At 43.6% G+C, this 20,383-nt stretch overlaps 1 protein-coding gene across 13 annotated transcripts in view; it reads left to right on the top strand.

Annotated features, from left to right (window-relative positions):
* Window positions 1-20,383, top strand: part of LOC120314980 (disks large homolog 2-like) — an 899,194-nt gene that overhangs the window by 652,328 nt on the left and 226,483 nt on the right. The window contains exon 1 of one of the 13 annotated variants that reach the window (XM_039358602.1): window positions 4,280-5,269. The exons of the other annotated variants lie outside the window; for them this stretch is intronic. Within the exon in view, the coding sequence (XP_039214536.1) occupies window positions 4,865-5,269 (405 nt within the window). The 5' untranslated portion in view covers window positions 4,280-4,864. Of the gene's footprint in view, window positions 1-4,279; window positions 5,270-20,383 lie in introns of those variants that run through there. 13 annotated transcript variants of the gene reach the window in all.

The raw sequence follows: 20,383 nt of genomic DNA, 5'->3' as shown, positions 1-20,383 counted from the left end.
TTGAAGACAGGCACACAGACTGTTGGGGATGAGTCTACGTTGTCTGCATTTCAAACTAAAGCCCCAATGTTTGCTGTAGTTTCCATCCGTTGCTTCTTGTCCTGCCTTCAGGTGCTTTGGAGAATAGGTTGACCCCCTCTTCTTTGGGGCAGCCCTTCAAATATTGGAAGATTGTTATCCTGACACCCCTAATCTTCCTTTTTCATGTCACCCTTAGTCCTTCTTTTCATTAAATTAGACCAGTGATGGCGAACCTTTTAGAGACCGAGTGCCCAAACTGCAACCCAAAACCCACTTATGCATCGTTGGGTGCCGGGTGGATGTGGCCCATTTGGGTGGGTGTGGCCCATTGGGTGGGCATGGCCCATTGGGTGGGCAAGGCTGCAGTGGTCACGGCAGACTGGGTGGGACTAAAAAGTTCAATCAATCAATTCCAACTTTGCAAGATCTTTTTTTTTCCGCGAGAAGTTGAAATTGACTGATTGAACCTTTTTTTTTTTTTTTGTACACGGCGGCGGAGGCCTAAAGCGAAAAGGTTTTATAAAACCCAGCTGAAGGCCTAGGACTGGGGCGACGGTGCACATGCCCACAGAGAGGGCTCTGAGTGTCACCTCTGGCACCCGTGCCATAGGTTCTAGACATACCCAATGCCAGCAACCATCTTTCATATGTATTCCAAAGATGCTTTTTTCAGGAGGCAACTGGACTTTCTTGTTTTCCTTTGAAAACGTTTTGCTTTTCATCCAAGAAGCTTCTTGAGCTCTGACCGGATGGTGGGGAATGGAAAGATTTATACTCCTTGCAGACAGCTGGTCGTTTGCATTCTTTTAGCGAGTCGTTGAGGCTACCTGGAGCTTTATCGGTGTCTTCAGGCTCACCTGAACGGTGCAAATGGGTGTGGAGCCTTCTTGGAACTGCTGAAAGGACTGTGTTCTAGATGGGAGATAGATGATGTCGGATCCCTCCCCCTCTGTTGAGAGAGGGCTGTTGAGTTTGGACACAGATGGCCTCTCTCAACAGAGGGGGAGGGATCCGACATCATCTATCTCCAGTCTACAACACAGTCCTTTCAGCAGTTCCAAGAAGGCTTCAACCCCATTTGCACTCCTCAGGTGACCTTGAGGACACAGGTAAACCTCCATGTGGCCTCAACAACTCTCTAAAAGAAAACGTGTTCGCCCAAAGATCTCTAATAACTTAAAAGTAGTTAACAAGTAATTCTGAAGATATTAGAAAAGGAAGATTTTGCAAACGTAAGAGTTCTTTAAAAGGCACCAATCACAATGCTATTCCTGTTATCTCCCAGTGCTCAAAACTCACTGGGGACCAGTCGCTTGTGGTTTCCTCACAGGGACCAACTTTTTGGAGTACACGTGGGCGTTCTCCCAGCCTCTCCTTGTCCAGACAACTGCTATGCTTACTACCAATTCATTCTTCGTCTCAGTGATGGACTCCACTATTTGAAACACTATTTTCAGCACACACACACCCATTAATTCCTCCAGATTTTTCTGTAAGCGTCTCAACCAAGAGAGGGGAAACTGGCAACTCACGGTCTTCTCCAAATGGTCTTTGATTGCTCCCTTCCTCTTGCAGAATCCCTTGAGAAGTCTCCAGAGAGAAAAATGCATTTATTTATTTACTATGTGTTTACAGCTGGAGAAAGCTCTTTTTCTCGTTATGTGCACAAGGCATTAAGAGTTTATCTTCCTTATTTGTTTTCCGTGCGTATACAATAGAAGATCACAAGATAAATGACCTACACATTTATCTATAAGCCTCAAATGTTTTGGCTATCCTTCAACGTTTCCCCTGCTAATTTAGCATAAGGTTTCCTGGCAAATGTCGTGATCTGGTCACCGTCCACATTCATCCCGTAGCTCCATGTGCTCTGTGTAGGGAAGCTACTGGAGGACTTGGTTTAAAGAGGACCATGGCTTATCTTGAACAGGATCGACTTGAAATCTGTGCTTAGATTTCAAGAACCGACTGTTCTATTTGTCGGTTGAGAATTCTGCTGACTGTAGGTTGAACCTCTCAGTGGAAGAGAAGCAGTGGTCAAAATTACCCAACAGTTTGTTATAGGCCAGTGGTTCTCAATCTGTGGGTTGGGACCCCATTTGAGGTCGAACGACCATTTCACAGGGGTCACCAAACAACGCAGTCCACCATTTTTTTCCCCTTTTCCTTAGCTGTGCTACTCCCTTTTATTCTATTGGCTTTTGAAAGCCAATAGAATAGACTCTCTTGAATAGAGTCTAATTCTATTGGCTTTCAAAAGCCAATAGGAATTGTCCAGGCTGACTCTGCCCTGCTGAGCCCACCAAAAGTCCCATTCTGCAAACGGTGCTGCACCCGTTGAGTAGTCCTCGACTTGCGACCGGTTGAGTAGTCCTCGACTTATGACCGGTTGGGGGTCGCGGCATTAAAAAGGTTGAGAACCACTGTTATAGGCAATACGAAGAGGGTCACTCCCCCTCCAAATGCATGCACGCACAGAGAGAGAGACCCATGTACACCCTGTCACACACATGACAGGACATCCAGTCACGCTGAAAACTGGCAGGGACAGAAAACTTGGCAACTGGTAACTTGAAACAAAATGAACAGCTGAAGGTGAATTACATTTTCCTGTAACAACAGGGACAAAAGAGAGGGGGGGGGCTTTGATGTCAGCTTCTCTCCCCCCCATCTTAAACATGGTAGATGAATGGAGGTTTGTGTCTATGGGGATTCTCAGTCATCCAGGTCACGGTTGCCCCAAAGGTGCTCTTTGAATAGGCAACTGGGCTTCCTTTGTTTTTCCTTGAAGACGTTTCGCTTCTCATCCCAGAAGCTTCTCCAGTTCTTGCAGAAGAACTGCAAGAACTGAAGAAGCTTCTTGGACGAGGAAAAACAAAGAAAGCCAAGTTGCTTATTCAAAAAAACCCCTTTAGGACGAACAGAGGCTTTTCATGACTAAAATGTTGACCTTGTGCAACTTTCTTCTCTGAGTTTTTGGTTTGTCTGCCTCAGTGTTGTCTTCGTGGGTTGCGGCCAAGACAGTAACTTTTTAGATCAGAGCTCCCCAGCTTTCTGGATTGACAGCCTGGAGGGAAAGGGAGGAGCGGGGAAATGTACATGAGTGTGTGCACGAAACGGGTGCGTGCATGGCGGCGGCGCTAGTGCCCGCACGCATGCACTAGCGCTAGTGCCTGTGCACATGCACAAGCACAAGCAGGCTGCATGCACCAACGGCAGCACTGGTGGTGGCGCTGCTGCCCCTGTGCATGCGCAAATGGGCCGCTAGCACCCACACGGCAGCACTAGCATGAGCGGGGAGAGTGTGTGCATACGTGCACACACTCGCCAGCCATTCCCGCCAACAGGCCATAGACTGATACTGGGCCACGGCCTGCAGGTTGGGGACCCCTGTTTTAGATGACCTTTTAAATCAGTGTTTCTCAACCTTGACAATTTTAAGGCATGTGGACGTCAACTCCCAGAATTCCACAACCAGCCATGCTGGCTGTGGAATTCTGGGAGTTGACGTCCACATGCCTTAAAATTGTCAAGGTTGAGAAACACTGTTTTAAATGCTTATGGATTTCTTTATTGCAGATTTTTGCTGTGGTGTCACGTCCACCCCTTTTTTTTCAAGTTATTGTTCTGTGAGATGTCTTGGTTATATTTCTCTTTAATTATCTGCGCCACCAAATCTATTGTATATCTGTGAGCTGCACAGCATTGTCACCCCATGATTTGACATAAAGACAGTTTTTGAAGACTTGCCACCAAAGATTTTTCACGTGTTGATCTTCGGTATTTTGTCTGCTTAAAATCTCTGAGCTCAGAAATTTGTACTTGCAAAAGGATTGAAACTCACATTTGCTGAAGATGGATGGATGGATGGATGGAAAGAATAGAGGAAGGAAGGAAGGAAGGAAGGAAGGAAGGAAGGAAGGAAGGGAGGGAGGGAGGGAGGAAGATGTGTATGTATTTCTACAGCACTTCCTGATTCTCAAAGTGCTTTAAAATATTCCCTTTGTACTCTTTGAAGCTGATTAATTTGCAGGATAATAATTTGCCAAAGGCTGCTTGCTGAGAAATGGATTCAGGAATTTAGATATTTGACTCTACGCCTGACAGCTATATTTAACAAGACTGACGGCAGAAGAAGAAAAGAAAGGCGAGGAACAACTTAGATGGACAAGAGACTGTGTCCATTTTGGGGGGGGGGGGAAGCAAGCACTTCTCCATGCAGTCATCCAGAACAAAACTCAACTTCTTGGCATCTTGCTAGTTAAATTTCAGCCAGCTCACCCTTCTCTATTTTATTTCAAAAAGCTTTTTGTAACTTTACACCCATCTATCTGGGAATGAAGGGAGGGGAGAGAGAGAGAGAGAGAGAGAGAGAGATGGGTATGTAAATAGAACAACTGGAGAGCAATCAGTGAGAATTGGGCAGAAAAAAAACAACTTCCCCGGGAAAACAAAATGATTTGTTGAAGCCAAGCATAAATAGATATGTTTCTTTAAGGAGAGGGAAGGAAGCATAAGTAGAATTACCCTGAGATGCTCAGGGGAGGGAATTTAACCCAGTGCTCCCCCCCCAGGTGTGAATAATTCCTCCTCCTTGACTACATTATTCAAATAGAAATGAATAAAAATAAGAGGCTTGCATGTCACATCTCACATATCTATCCTTTCTCTTTCGTCTTTTGGAGTTCCACTACAGCGCTGCCAGCCCAGAAGCGAGGAGTTAAATTTCAGCCAGCCAGCAAAGCAGGAGGTGAGCTCCTTGCTCTGCCAGTAAGCTGCCTGCAGCCCCTTTTATTCCCCCCCCTCCAACACACACACACACACACACTGAAACATGTAGTTTATGGTGTCACTCCTCCAGAACATCAGACCGGCGTTTAGCAGACGAGATGTGAGCTGGATGCAAAGATGCTTCTTCACCCAACACCTCCTGTGGGCAGGACGTAAATATACCTGCTGGCTGAGTCTGTCTGAGATCCTTCCCCCCCCCCCTCCTGCCCTTTGGCTCTCCAACAACTCCAACCCAGAGAGGCAAGAGCAGACCAAAAGCAGGGACACACACACACCCGTGAAAAGACCCCAGCCGTTTCTCACGATTGCTTCCAGCTTTGGTGGAAGTTTTATTGTCGAGAGGGTTGACGCTGGTTTGAAAACCTGGTGGAAGCTGGCGATGTTTGCTTCCATCTGGTACGCCAAGAAGCTGGGACGCCGGTTTGTCCACAATGCCAGGAAAGCAAAGGCTGAGAAGGTACGTTGTGGGGTTTTTTTTTGGTGTGTGTGTGTGTGTGTGTGTGTGTGTGTGTGTGTGTGTGTGTGTGTGTGAGAGAGAGAGAGAGAGAGAGAGAGAGAGAGAGAGAGAGAGAGAGAGAGAGATGCTTTTCCTTAATGCCTCTGCAATCTCTCGGTTCTGGTCCAATAATTGGAGTGAGCCCATCTGTACAAGCGTGGTGGGACTCTTTTCGTTGTTCTGTCTCTAGCTCTGCCAGGTTTCACCGCAAAGTCTTGCAAAAGATCCTTTGGGGGTTTTTTTGGGGGGGGGGAAATGACTGAGAATCTACTAGGTCTGAGCTCGTCAACTTGTTGCAGTGGCTGTACTACCGCGGTGGTGGTGGTGGTGGTGGTGGTGGTGGTGGGGCTTAAAATACATCTGGTACTTTTTCAAAAAGGCATATTTGGGGGTCTGAGGAAGGAAGAAGGTTCTTGTAGACCCACCAACCCCGAAATGCCTCAATGCAGTATAAGTCTGGGAAGGCCAGTGTGTGGATGCTGGAAGCCAGCTTTCGCTGTTACTTGTTGCCATCAACCTCATGCTGGCTGGAGGCCGTTCAGTAAACCCTTTTATTTTTTATTTTATTTTTTAAAGGACCGTTAATTAGGCTCACCCGTAAATAAGACACACACACACACACACACACACACACACACACACACACATACCCTGCCTGGGAACTTAAGCATTAATCCCCGTATCTAACATTTGTTCATATTGGATTTTGCAGTGTAGCGTCTTCTTCTTCTTCTTCTTCTTCTTCTTCTTCTTCTTCTTCTTCTTCTTCTTCTTCTTCTTCTTCTTCTTCTTCTTCTTCTTCTTCTTCTTCTTCTTCTTCTTCTTCTTCTCTCTACCTCTTCTTCTTCTTCTTCTTCTTCTTCTTCTTCTTCTTCTTCTTCTTCTTCTTCTTCTTCTTCTTCTTCTTCTTCTTCTTCTTCTTCTTCTTCTTCTTCTCTTCTTCTCCTTCTCCTTCTCCTTCCTTCTTCTTCTTCTTCTTCTTCTTCTTCTTCTTCTTCTTCTTCTTCTTCTTCTTCTTCTTCTTCTTCTTCTTCTTCTTCTTCTTCTTCTTCTTCTTCTTCTTCTTCTTCTTCTTCTTCTTCTTCTTCTTCTTCTTCTTCTTCTTCTTCTTCTTCTTCTTCTTCTTCTTCTTCTTCTTCTTCTTCTTCTTCTTCTTCTTCTTCTTCTTCTTCTTCTTCTTCTTCTCGATGAGCTTCAGTCTGAACGGACCATTTTAAGCAAATCAAGCCACAGTAGAGGCTTTTGCTGGGCGTCTCTGTGTGACAGGAGCAATGCTATTCGCGCTTTCAGAATCGGTCTCCAGAAACCAGGAGATAGAAAAAAAAGGAAGGGGGAAAAAAATAATCATCTCACTATTAGTTTGGAAACAAGGTCTATTCACTCTGCTGCTTAGACTAATGACAACAGTCGATTTCCAGGAGTGTGTCTGTGTATGTGTATGGGGGGGGGGTGTTTGTAAATCATGGTTTTCAAGAACTCCAAGCATTGGCTCAGGAGTCTGGTGGGAAAGGATGGAAATATGGAGCTGTGCAAAGCCCCTATTATTGCCGGAGTCCATCTGCTGCGAGGGTTTTGCTGCCTTCGTTAGAGGAAAAGTAGCAGTGAAGAATTCTTGGTGTTCTCTGAGCTTGGTGGCTTTCTTGCCGACGTTTCATTACCCAACTAAGTAACAGGGTCAGTGTTAGAAGGGAGTGGGGTTTGTTCTCAGGGACCCCACGGTTGAAGGCTGAGCTACCAATATTTTCTTCTTTTGAGGGTCTGCCACAAAAGAGGAAGGGGTCAACTTATTTGCCAAAGTACCCGAAAGCAGGACAAGAAACAACAGATGGAAACTAATCAAGGAGAGAAGCAACCTGGAATTAAGGAGAAACTTCCCGACAGTGAGGGCAATCAAGCAGTGGAACAGCTGGCCTCCAGAAGTTGTAGGTGCTTCATCACTGGAGGTTTTTAAGAAGAGACGGGACAGCCACCTGTCTGAAATGGTATAGGGTCTCCTGCTTGAGCAGGGGGCTGGATTAGGAGACCTTCAAGGTCCCTTCCGGCTCTAGTGTGATTGAATTAGTCAGCTGCTTTAGTTTGTTGGTCTCCTTTTGGATTTGTGTAATTGACCTGGTCTACAGTTACTTACACCTCCCGCTGCCTTCTACAAGCCTCACTGGACATTTTGTAATCAGGCATAGAAGCTGCTAACCGGGATATGGAAAAGGGTTGGGATCTGAGTTTCTGCTATAGAAAGCTGCAAGCAAAATGCCGACCGTCCTCGGCCACAATTTGGGCCCAAACTTTCTGTTGCTAAGCGAGACAGGCGCTCAGTGAGTTTTGCCCCCATTTGTCAACCTTTCTCGCCACCGTTGTTTAGGGAATCACTTGCAGTTGTTAAGGGAACACGGTTGTTAATGTGCATCTGGATCCCCCCCCCTTGATTTTGTCTGTCAGAAGGTTACAACGGGTGATCACATGACACCCCCCCAGGACGCTGCTGCCGTCACAAGTGTGAAAAACGGTCCTAAGTCATGTAACTTCTAACGGTCACTAAATGGACTGTTATTAGTCAAGGACTACCTGTATTCAGTCCAGGGCTTCAGCTGTTTTTCGTTGGCTTCTCTATTTCCATCTCTCCCCCTCCGTCTCCCTCTCACCCTCTCCTCTCACCCTCTCTCTCTCGCCCTCTCTCTCTCACACCCTCTCTCTCTCCCTCTCGCCCTCTCTCCTCTTCCCTCTCCCTCTCTCCCTCTCACCCTCTCCCTCTCTCTCTCCCTCTCTCTCCCTCTCACCCTCTCCCTCTCACCCTCTCTCTCACCCTCTCTCTCCCTCTCACTCTCTCCCTCTCCCTCTCACCCTCTCTCCTCTTCCCTTTCCCTCTCACCCTCTCCCTCTCACCCTCTTTCTCTCGCCATCTCTCTCTCCCTCTCTCTCCCTCTCCCTCTCACCCCCTCCCTCTCTCTCTCCCTCTCTCCCTCTCACCCTCTCCCTCTCACCTCTCCTCTCACCCTCTCTCTCCCTCTCACCCTCTCCCTCTCCCTCTCACCCTCTCTCCTCTTCCCTTTCCCTCTCACCCTCTCCCTCTCACCCTCTCCCTCTCACCCTCTCTCTCTCGCCATCTCTCTCTCCCTCTCTCTCCTTCTCCCTCTCATCCTCTCCCTCTCGCCCTCTCTCCTCCTCCTCCTCCTCCCTCTCCCTCTTCCTCTCATCCTCGCCCTCTCTCTCCCCCCTCTCCCTCCCTCCCCCTCCCTGCCCCCCCCAGTGTTAGTATACTTATTGATCAAATCCTGTTTCCAGGACTTCGGAATAGCTTCCTGTCCCGATCAGATCCAGTATCAAACCAATACACACCAACTTTTGTTTTTATGGGTCCGGAGAAGTTCTTGGCCATCTCAGCGCCCTGCTCCAGCTGGGACAAGCAAGCCCCTTTAATATACTTATTGCAACCCAAGATCATTGTATCCAGCATCCTGTTCCAATTAAAGCCAAAGAGACGCCTTCGTGATTGCTAGAAATATGAGCCACTCAGTGATCCGAGCCATCCGGTCTTCACTGCCCCCTAACCTTAGAAATTTGATTTAGGAATGTCGAAAGGTGATTTATATTAGGTCAAACCATTTCTGCATCACCCCTAGCATTCTTGACCTTGGCAAGCAGCTGCTGGTCAGTTCTTGATGATGCCAGTAATGGCAGGTAATAGAATAACAGAGCTGGGAGGGACCTTGGAGGTCTTCTAGTCCAACCCCCTACTCAGGAAGGAGACCGTGTGGCATTTCAGGCAAATGGTTGTCCAATCTCTTCTTCAAAAGGTCTAGCATTCTTCTGCTGAACTGGGGTGCAACTTTAAATAAAGCCCCTTTCCTTGATGAGAGGGTCCAATCTCTCTCTTTTTTTTTTACTTCAAATAAGCAATACCTTCTCTAAAGAGACTTACGCGTTGTATAAATTCACATGCACTTAGCCCAGGGGTAGGCAACCTTGGCTCTTTTATGACTCGTGGACTTCAACTCCCAGAATTCCTCTGCCAGCTTTGCTGGCTGAGGAATTCTGGGAGTTGAAGTCCACGAGTCATAAAAGAGCCAAGGTTGCCTGCCCCTGGCCTAGCCGGTTGGAGAACCATTTCGTTAAACGGCCCAAAGTTGTACTGCACGTGCAAAATGAAACTGAGAAAAGGAAAGAAATCTGTTCTTCCTTTCCATCCCCATTGCGCATTTTTTTACACACTCTCCAAAGCAATGCCCGTGGATATTAGAGCTTCTATTTGAATATAATGACGCATTGAGTAAAAATGCTGCCCACCCTTGGCATGGAACCATATAATTTTTTTTTTTTTGCCTTACTGCGCCCACATGCAAACGTTATAGGAAGCTGTTTCTATACAAAGTCCCCATTGCAATCTGGTTTTCGTTTGTTGCTCTTCTCTCTTTCTTTTCTAACACGCCTCACCACCACCCCAATTCTGCCCCCCTCCCAGCCAATGTTTCTACGTCACTGGAAAGCTTCGTGACAATGTGCGTGTTTTCAGAGGAATGGGAGGAGTGAAAAGGATGAGATCAAAGAGGATAAAATTGTACCAATTTGACAGGAAGCTCTTTCATCGTGTTGAAGGAAAAGTCTTCATCAGGGTCCAGTCCAAGCTGGGAAAAAAACAACATGGCGACTGCTTTAGAAAGAAGGTTGCAGTTTATTGAAGAGGAGAGTCAGACAGAGAGATGGCTCTGGAAAAGAGAGAGAGAGAGAGTACATGTAGGGAGTTGTTTTTTATACCCTCTGGGGCTCTTGAAGATGTTTCCTGTTCTTGTTTGAGGTTTTGTATTTCCTGTATCATGTACTTTGACCTGAGTCTGAGAATACCCCTTTGGCATCTGTGGGTTACTCCTATTATGTCCTGTCTTAGAGTTTGGATGGGGTATGTAGATTTTAGGTTTCTTTGTCTTCCTAAGCTACTAGCTGGAGGGCTCCAACCTTCCTGAATGGATTATTACATCTGCATTTCTACAGAGCTGGTTTCTGCTTGGGGGAGGGAGACTTGGGGCTATTAAGAAAAACTGGGCATGCTTTTCTGCCTCTTTAAGATCCTTTGAGGAAATATAATATTCTGCCCTTTTAATATTTCCTTCTCTGGGGGGCTGACTTCCCACAGTCAGGTACGAACTCCCCCTCAATGGCAGCACTGCGTCCGATTCACCTGCCCACCAACATTTCACATAAAATACGGAACGCCATCATGCTTATACGAACGATGCGATAGCTCAGAGATTTATAGTTAGCAAATCCAAGGAAAATGAGATTCTTCTTAGTCCTCTCAGCACATTTCTCCGCTTTTAAAAATGTCCTTGGCTTCTGTATTTTTTTTTTTTTCACGTCCTATAAGCAATGGGAGACAAAAAGACTTGGCTTTTGAAATTCAGATCAGATCTGGAATGAAACACCAAAACACCAAGGTAATATATACAAAAATATAGCCAGCAAAGGGTTTTATGTCAGTTTAAAAATGGGGAGATTTATACCAGCGTAAGATCTTGCCACGCCATTCCAAGTCTTCTGGCTTTTTACGTCATTCTTTGGACAGTTGATTGAAAAAAAAAAGAACCTTTTGCGATGTATCCTTGAGGAGATCCCACAAGACAGAAAAGAATATTTATATATTTATATATATACTTGCTCGCTGCAAGTCCGGAAAAGCATTAACTTTTAGAATAAGAGTTCCTCAAATAGTTTTCTATTTTTTTTTATTGAAAATTTTTATAAACATTTTACAATAAAATACCCCCCCTCCCACCCCATAACCCTCCCCCCTCCTTCCCAGAGCTGAATACAGGGTTAAAGAAAGAGAAAAAAAAAACATACAAATTAAAGGAACATCAATCCACTATACATACATCCCAAAAAAATTTAAAGTACTTTAACTCCAATACATAAAAACTACAAATCCAACCATACCCAGTTTAAACTATAAATTATTCAAAAGCTAAATAATACTTCCTAATCCCATATTTAATCTGTACAAAATTTACCCATCTTTTCCACAGCGAAATATATCTCTCTTGTGAATGGTCTTTCAGATAAGCTGAAATTTTTGCCATTTCTGATAAATGAGAAACTTTAAGAAACCATTCTTCTATAGTAGGCAAGGAATCCTTCTTCCAATATTGCCCAATCAGCAACCTTGCCGCCGTAATAAAATTTAACATTAAGGTAATCTCTTTACCATCACAATCTACAATAATACCTAACAAAAATAATTGTGGTGTAAATTTTATCCTTCTATTAAAAATCTTCTGAATGTTCCACCAAATCTTAATCCAAAAAGCCTTTACATTTCTACATGACCACCAAATATGATAGTTTTCTATTTTGTATGATTGGATACGAGAGAACTTCTCTTTCACTAGATCTGAACCTCAGAATTTTGTAATCTGTTTGGTGGGACTGTCGCTTCAGTGGCGTGCCTGCTTTGAACATGAAATGTGAGGTTGCTTTTTTTCTGTACTTTATGTAAGAAAAAAAAAAACCCTTCAGTAATAGCTGTTGGGAAAGGGATGAGATGTGATCCATCACATGGAGATCAAGGTAGCTTCTTGTGTGTCGGTTGGGCTCCATGCATCATATCAGACAAGTATTCCCAGTTTTCTGTGATAAATGTTAGAAAATGTAGGGTAATGCAAAACTAAAAGACCTCTGCATTTAGGAAGCCTGTACTCAGAACTCGAAAACCACAGGATCTTAGAGTTGGCAGGGTCCATTTATGTAAATCATCCAACTTAAAGAATCTCAGACAAATTGACAATTTGTGTGGTCCTTGGTGCTCTCTGATCTTGGTGGTTTTCTTGCAGACGTTTCTTGACCCAACTAGGTGACGTCATCAGTGCTAGAAGCGAGTGCGGTTTGCTCTCAGTGGATTGTCCCGTCATTGCTGGTGGGGATGTTCTTGGTAGTTCCTTACTAAATAATAAAGTTGGAATGGACCTTGGAGATCATCTAGTCCAATCCCTTGCTCAGACAGGAAACCCTATACCATTTCGGACAAATGGCTGTCCAGTCTCTTCTTAAAAACTTCCAGTGTTGGAGCATTCACCATTCTGGAGGCAGGTTGTTCCACTGATTAATTGTTACAACTGTCAGGAAGTTTCTCCTCAGTTCTAGGTTGCTTCTCTCCTTGATGAGTTTCCACCCGTTGCTTCTTGTCCTGCTCTCAAGTGCTTTGGAGAACAGCTTGACTCCCTCTTCTATGTGCCAGCCCCTGAGATATTGGAACTCTGCTATCGTGTCACCCCTAATCCTTCTCTTTGTTAAACTAGACATACCCAGTTCCAGCAACTGTTCCATATATGCTTTAGCCTCCAGTCCCCTAATCATCTTTGTTGCTCTTCTCTGCACTCTTTCTAGAGTCTCAACATGTTTTTTTTTACATCGTGGTGACCAAAACTGGATGCAGTATTCCAGGTGTGGCCTTACCAAGGCATTGTAGAGTGGTATTAATACTTTACGTGATCTTGATTCTATCCCTCTGTTAATGCAGCCCAGCACTGTGTTGTGTTAGCCTCTTTTAAAAAACTTCCAGTGATTTCTGGGGGCAAGCTGTTCCACTGGTTAATTTTTCTCACTGTCAGGAAATGTCTCCTGAGTTCTAGGTTGCTTCTCTCCTTGATTAGTTTCCATCTTTTGCTTCTCGTCCGGCCTTCAGGTGTTTTGGAGAATAGCTTGACTCCCTCTTCTTTGTGGCAGTCCTTTAGATTTTGGAACACTGCTATCATGTCACCCTTAGTCCTTCTTTTCATTTTCAAATGAATTCAATCCTTGTGGCTTGTTCAATGAACTGTAGATAAAAGGAACCTTGGTTTAGGATGATAGGCCATTAGGTTAACTCTGGAGTGATTTGGCTTTAAGCAAAGCTTCAGATTTATTCTCCTGAGAAAAACTGGGGTAACGCATTAGAAAAAGGGCTCCTTAGAGTATAGAAGATTCCTTGGCCTCTGAAATTTCTGTATGCATAAATTTTGAAGCATCATGTACAGTAATAAATGGAATGAAGAATTTCTTATAAATAAAGCACTTATAAAGCATTCTGAACAAGATAGACATTGTACAAGATGACATCTCAGGATTTCTAAGAAATAAGACAGCTAAGAGCATTAAGTGTCACCTTCTAACCTTCTTTCTTCCAAGATAAAATAAAAAAAGGAGTTAATATAATGGTTCAGCACAAATTATAGCTCATTCGTTCCTGTTAATAGCCTTTTCATATACCCTTAATGTGCCGTGCTCTAATATTCGCTTGTGTGGAAAAAGCCTGAAGGCCGTGTTTGCCTTAGAAAACCGAGTTGGCAGGGACCTTGCAGGTATTCTGATCCAACTCTCTGCTCAAGTAGGAAACCCTATACCATTTCAGGCAAATGGCTGTCCAGTCTCTTCTTAAAAACCTCCAGCGATGGAGCACCCACAACTTCTGAAGGCAAGCCATTCCACTGGTTGATTGTTCTCACTGCTGGAAAATTTCTCCTTAGTTCTAGGTTGCTTCTCTTCTTGGTTAGTTTCCATCCGTTGTTTCTTCTCCTGCCTTCAGGTGCTTTGGAGAATAGCTTGACCCAGTGGTGGGATTCAAATATGTGAACAATTGGTTCTCTGTGTGGATGTTGCTTCTGGAAGTCCATTCTGGGCCTGGGCAACAAAAAAATAGCTACCATTTCTGCCGAAGTGGTGTGAACTGGTTGAATCCCACCACTGGTTTGACCCCTTCTTTGTGGCCTGTCGTCCCCTTCTTCTATTGCCCTCCCTCTTTCCCAGCATTAGGCCCTTCTCCAGTGAGTCCTTCCTTCTAAATTAAGTGGCCAAAGTATTTGAGTTTCAACTTCAGGATCTGGCCTTCTAAAGAGCAGTCGGGGTTGATCTCTTCTAGGACTGACCAGTTTGAACGCCTTGCAGTCCAGGGGACTCGCAGAAGTCTTCTCCAGCACCATAGTTCAAAGGCCTCCATTCTTTGGTGCTCAGCCTTTCTTATGGTCCAACTTTCACAGCCATACATTGCAACTGGGAAAACCATGGCCTGGACTATACGCACTTTTGTTGGCAGGGTGATGTCTCTGTTTTTTAGTATGCTGTCCAGATTTGCCATAGCTTTCCTCCCCAGGAGCAAGCGTCTTTTAATTTCTTGGCTGCAGTCCCCTTCTGAGGTGATCTTGGAGCCCAGAAAAATAAAATCTGTCACTACCTCCTTCATACAACTAGACACACACTTTTCCTGCAACAGTTCTTCATGTGGTTTAGCCTCCAGCCCCTTAATCATCATTGTTGCTCTTCTCTGCACCCTTTCTAGAGTCTCAACATTTATTTCTTTTTTTTATATTGTGGTGACCAAAAACTGGATGCAGTATTCCAAATGTGGCCTTTCCAAGGTATTATAAAATGGTGCTAACACTTCATGTGATCTTGATTCCATCTCTCTATTAATTCATCTAGAACTGTGTTGGCTTTTTTGGTAGCTGCAGCATACTGCTGGCTCATATTTAAGCGGTTGTCCACTAGGACTCTGAGATCTCTCTCACAGTTATTACCAGGATAGTTTGGGAATATCAGGCTGAGAAGGATGTCCTAGAGCAGGGGTAGGCAACCATAGCTCTTTTATGACTCGTGGACTTCAACTCCCAGAATTCCTGAGCCAGCCATGCTGAGGGGAGAGGGAGAGGTTTCCAAGCTGAGCCATGCTGGCTCAGGAATTCTGGGAGTTGAAGTCCATGAGTCATAAAAGGGCCAAGGTTGCCTACCCCTGTCCTAGAGGAATAGCTGCCAAAATGATATTGGACATTGGAGATTAATCATGAAAGAGAAACTGTGGAGAGACAGGATACCTGCGGCATAGGGAAGAGAGCCAAATTTATAGTTATAGTACGGATAGGCGGAATTGGCTAATATACCATTATTTTGAAGTTTTTATGATCCATTATGGCTAGTGAAACTGGTCATGAGTCAGCAGTTTGCAGTGACATAAAAGGCACAAGCCATTTTAAAATATATTAAGAGCCTTCATCTTATCTCATTAAGGTAAAGCCATATCTTGCGTCCTATCACAACTTTTAGGCTTGATTGCCCCATGCTTCATTCACACACTTGCTGAATGGTGGTCCCAATGCCGAGATAGGTTTTGAAGCAGGATGCTGATAAATCACAAGGCTAATCACAAGGCAATTTCAAGGGTTGGGACATTCAAGATAAGACCTGGCTTTAAAAAAGACAATTTGTATAGTGAAAGGCAGCTGAAGAGCAAGCATTTTATCTCAAAGGAACTTAAAGGACAGATGTACCGAGAGTTTTAAAATACTCAGAAAGAAAGTGGGTGCTATTTTTTTCCTCTCTCTCTAAAAATTATAATACTGTACGGACATTTTTATTCGAAGTGGAAGTGGCAAAGCTTCAACCTGACCCATTAGGTTATAAGATGGGCAGGGAACCGGGAAAGAAATTATCCTGTCCATCAAAAAATCTAAAACATCAATCAAAAAGTCAGCCCTAACATGCTTTTGACGACTGCTTGAGGAGTGGCTATGGAAACATTTCAATTGGTTACCTGCTAATTTTATCCCAGGAAGATAAAATCTAGATTTGAGAAGATAAAATTCTAGAATAGTCTGCAAGGTAGAATTCTGGAGGGGAACATTCCAGAAGGATCCAGAATATAGAATTCTAGAAGAAACCAGAAGATAGAACTCTGGAGAACTCTAGAAGGTGGGGGGGGGGTTTTCTAGAAGACAGAACTCTAAAGGCTCCAGAGGATATGATTCTAAAAATCTCTAGGAAACAGAATTCTGGAAAGACTCTAGAAGATGGGCATCTAAAAGAGGGTTTCTAGAATCTAGAAAAATGACGCATGCACAACTGCATACATGCATAACTGACAGCATTATGTGAGTTAAATCCTTATAGGACTTCACCATTCAAGACTGCTATTACAAAACTGCTTGGCTGTTTGAATACAACCCATAGTAAGACTGCTTCATATAGAAAAGAAACGTGTTGTCTGGGAAACATATTCCACTTAAAACTTTCTGTTATTTTTTTTCCATTACAATGGGCTGCAGAAATCCAGATGACCACTAGATGTCAGGCATGAGTTAGCTTTCTGTATCTCTTTGCTGCCATCTACTGGTTGCTCTGCATGAAAAAAGTTAGTTTTAGCATTTAACAGGGTTGTTATCAGCACATTTTTAAAAGTCATTCCTTTCAATCACTTTTCTGGCAATAGATCTATGATCACAAGTCCGCTTAAACCTGCAAACAAATATCTCTCTGGAGTATGATTCAGTGGCTTCCGGAGAGAGGGAGAGAGGGAGGGAGGGAGAGAAGCACAAACACATAGGCCCAGCACACACGGAGAGCCCGAGAAAATTTTTGTGTGTGTATTCCCCTTCCTCCCACATCTTTAATTTGCAGTATAAGTATCAATTATTTCAATTCTATTTGAAGCCAATTTTCACAGCACATTGCTAATGCAACCATTTCTCCACTTTTACATCAAGTATGGAAATGCAGACTAGAAAGACAGGAGAGAAGAATGTGCAAACAATTAAAAAGAAAATACGGAATTTGCCATTCCTGGTCTTACCTGGAAATGCCTGGAACATAATGGGTGGGGGGGAGGGAGAGAGAGAGGAAAGGGGTATTTTGTATACACAGCAGATCATCCACTGCTGAGTTGTAAGTCTTGTGGACTTATTCCCTGGGTTGCACCATGCAGTAACAACAGGGAGATCAGCCAGCGATTAGAAGCTGCTTCCACATAATTGGGATGCACCATCACAGGGATGCTATACCTATTTTCTAGAATGCAGAAAGCTACAGTGTATGCCAGGGGTCTTCAAACATGGCCCCTTTATGACTTGTGAACTTCAACTCCCAGAATTCCTCAGCCAGCATGAGGGACCTAAGGCACCTTCATGACTTGTGGACTTCAACTCCCAGAGTTCCTCAGCCAGCATGGAGGAACTAAAGCCCCTTCATGACCGGTGGACTTCAACTCCCAGAATCCCTGAGCCAGCATGGGGGAATTATGGCCCCTTCATGACTTGTGGACTTCAACTCCCAGAATTCCTGAGCCAGCATGCCTGGCTGAGGAATTCTGGGAGTTGAAGTCCACAAGTCATAAAAGGGCCAAGTTTGAAGACCCCTGGTGTATGCAATGCTTACATGTAGAGATGCAACAGATTTTATATTGTCTGCCACTAAAGCTGCTAAATGAGGTGGCTGGTTTCCTATTACTCGAACTGTGGAAGCAGAGTATTAAGAAATTTTAATTCAAATTTCTCCATTGAGCAGGGGACTCAACATGATCGTTTCCAGCTCTAGGTTTCTCACTTAGCCGTGTTCCAATATCTAAGGGGCTGCCACAAAGAAGCAGGTAGATTCTAGAAAGAGTACAGAGAACAGCAACAAACATGATTAGGGAACTGGAGGCTAAAACATATAAGGAACGATTGCTGGAATTGAGTGTCTCTAGTTTAATATAATAATAATAATAATAATAATAATAATAATAATAATAATAATAATAATAATAATAATAATCCCCCAGTGAGGCACTACCTTGACGTGGTTGTGGGGCTTGTGTACTCTGAGGAAGATGAGAGCTATGCCAGAGGTTCAACCATACTGGACAGGTCTCATCAGAGGAGTCAGACAAAGAGTGTCTCTCCCATAAAAAATATGGTGAGACGTAAATTTCAGAATGCCATACCGGCTCGGATGTCGCCCGGGTTAACAAGGTCCGCACTAGATATTGGAGTTCCTGGATATCTGGTGAAAAATGGGTTACAGGACTCAGGACTGTTGGCTGAGCAACCAGGGCCAGCAGCTGCAGAACTACTGGAAGAAAAGATGTTTACCCGTCGTCCATATCTGCCTATCCCAGGTCCTGGGTAAGGACTCAATAGGTAGACAAAATGCCAAATCCAGTCTGAACATCTGGCTGACTGTGCGATGATCGATAATAATAATAATAGTAACTGAAGAAGATAACAAAATACAAAGACCTACAAATAGAAATAGAAAGACTATGGCAAAAGCAAGCAAGGGTAGTACCAATAGTCAAAGGCTCCTTGGGTGCAATCCCAAAACAACTGGAGCACCACTTGAACACCATTGGCATTGACAAATTCGCTATTAGTCAATTGCAAAAGGCGGCCTTACTAGGAACTGCTTCCATCCTGCAACGATATCTGTAATACCATCAAACATCCACATCTGCCTATCCCAGGTCCTGGGTAAGGACTCGATAGGTAGACAAAATGCCAAATCCAGTCTGAACATCTGGCTGACTCTGCGATGATCCATAATAGTAGTATAATAATAATAATAATAATAATAATAATAATAATAATAATAATAATAATAATAATATAAATCCAATCAGAAACATTTCTACCAATCCATCAATGGAGAAACTGCAAGGAATCAGTCAGTACCTGACAAGGAAGAAAAAGTGCAGTTCTGGAAGCAGATATGGGTAACCCAAAGAAATACAACAAGGATGCGGCTTGGTTAAAAGAGGTGGATGCAAATAAAACAGAAGTTGAAATGAAAGAACTAGTAATAACAACAAAAATGGTAGAAAAAAGAGCAAAGAAAATCAAAAATTGGTCAGCACCAGGTGAAGATGAACTGCATGGGTTTTGGTTGAAACATCTAACTGTTATACACCCACTCATTGCCAAGCAGTTCAACAATATACTACAAGGAGGAGAAATTGAAAAGTGGCTAACAACTGGGAAAACCTACCTAATAATGAAAAATCCAGCAAAAGGGGCAACACCAGGTAACTACAGGCCAATTACCTGCTTACCAACCACTTTCAAATTACTAACTGGTGTAGTAGCTGATGCAGTACAACAGCATCTAGTTGAAAACAATCTCTTTCCACCTGAGCAGAAAGGAAACCGCCCCAATAGCAGAGGAACAAAAGATCAACTCCTAATAGACAAAATGATCTTGGAAAACTGCAAGAGAAGGAAGACCAACCTGAATGTGGCATGGATTGACTACAAAAAGGCATTTGACTCTCTGCCACATGATTGGATAATAAAGTGCCTAGAAATAACAGGAGTCAGTAGAAACATCAGAAAATTTGTGCAAAGATCGATGGCACAATGGAAGACACAGTTGCAGATCAATGGTGAAAAGCTGGGAGAGGTTAATATCAAGAGAGGAATATTTCAAGGAGATTCATTATCACCATTACTATTTGTTATTGCACTGTTTCCTCTGTCAACAATACTGAATAACTCAGGACATGGCGATCAAACATCAAAAACATCTCCCAGACTATCCCACCTCCTTTATATGGATTTTCTGAAGCTGTATGGAAAAACATCATCTGGAATAGAATCGCTGCTCAACACTGTCCGTATATATAGCCAAGATATTGTAATGGAGTTTGGCTTGGACAAATGTGCCACACTTACTATCAAACAAGGAAAAATAATGAAAAATGAAGGAATCAAGATGCCCCACAAAAATAACATTAAGAGTCTGGATGAGGAAGAGTACTACAAATACTTGGGTATCCTTCAAGCTGACAACATCAAGCACACTGAAGTCAAGAAAAGATTAGAGGTGAATACATCAAGAGAGTGAAGAAGATCTTAAAATCCAAACTCAATGGAGGAAATACCATAAAGGCAATCAACACCTGGGCAATCCCAGTAATTAGGTACACAGCTGGAATAGTGGACTGGACTCAAGCAGAACTAAAAGCAATGGATAGGCAGACCAGAAAAATAATGACAATGAATCATGCCCTTCATCCACGCAGTGACATTGATCGACTTTATCTACCAAGGCAAATAGGTGGGCGTGGAATGCTACAAGTACATCAGATGGTTGAAGAAGAAAAAATGGCTTTGGAAGAATATCTGAAGAACAATGATGAAGATGCACTGAAATTAGTATATCAGGAAGGCTTACTAACTACTGGAGAGACCAAACTGGCCTACAAGAAAGACCAAATGACGAACAGAATAGAGGCATGGGAAGACAAAGCACTACATGGCCAATACATGAAAAAAATAGCTGGGAAAGCAGAAAATAATAAAACCTGGCAATGGC

Source organism: Crotalus tigris, unplaced genomic scaffold, assembly GCF_016545835.1.
Source record: "Crotalus tigris isolate CLP2741 ecotype Arizona unplaced genomic scaffold, ASM1654583v1 scf7180000019031.1477733, whole genome shotgun sequence".
Taxonomy (NCBI): domain Eukaryota; kingdom Metazoa; phylum Chordata; class Lepidosauria; order Squamata; family Viperidae; genus Crotalus; species Crotalus tigris.
This window is presented reverse-complemented; position numbering and strand designations above follow the sequence as displayed.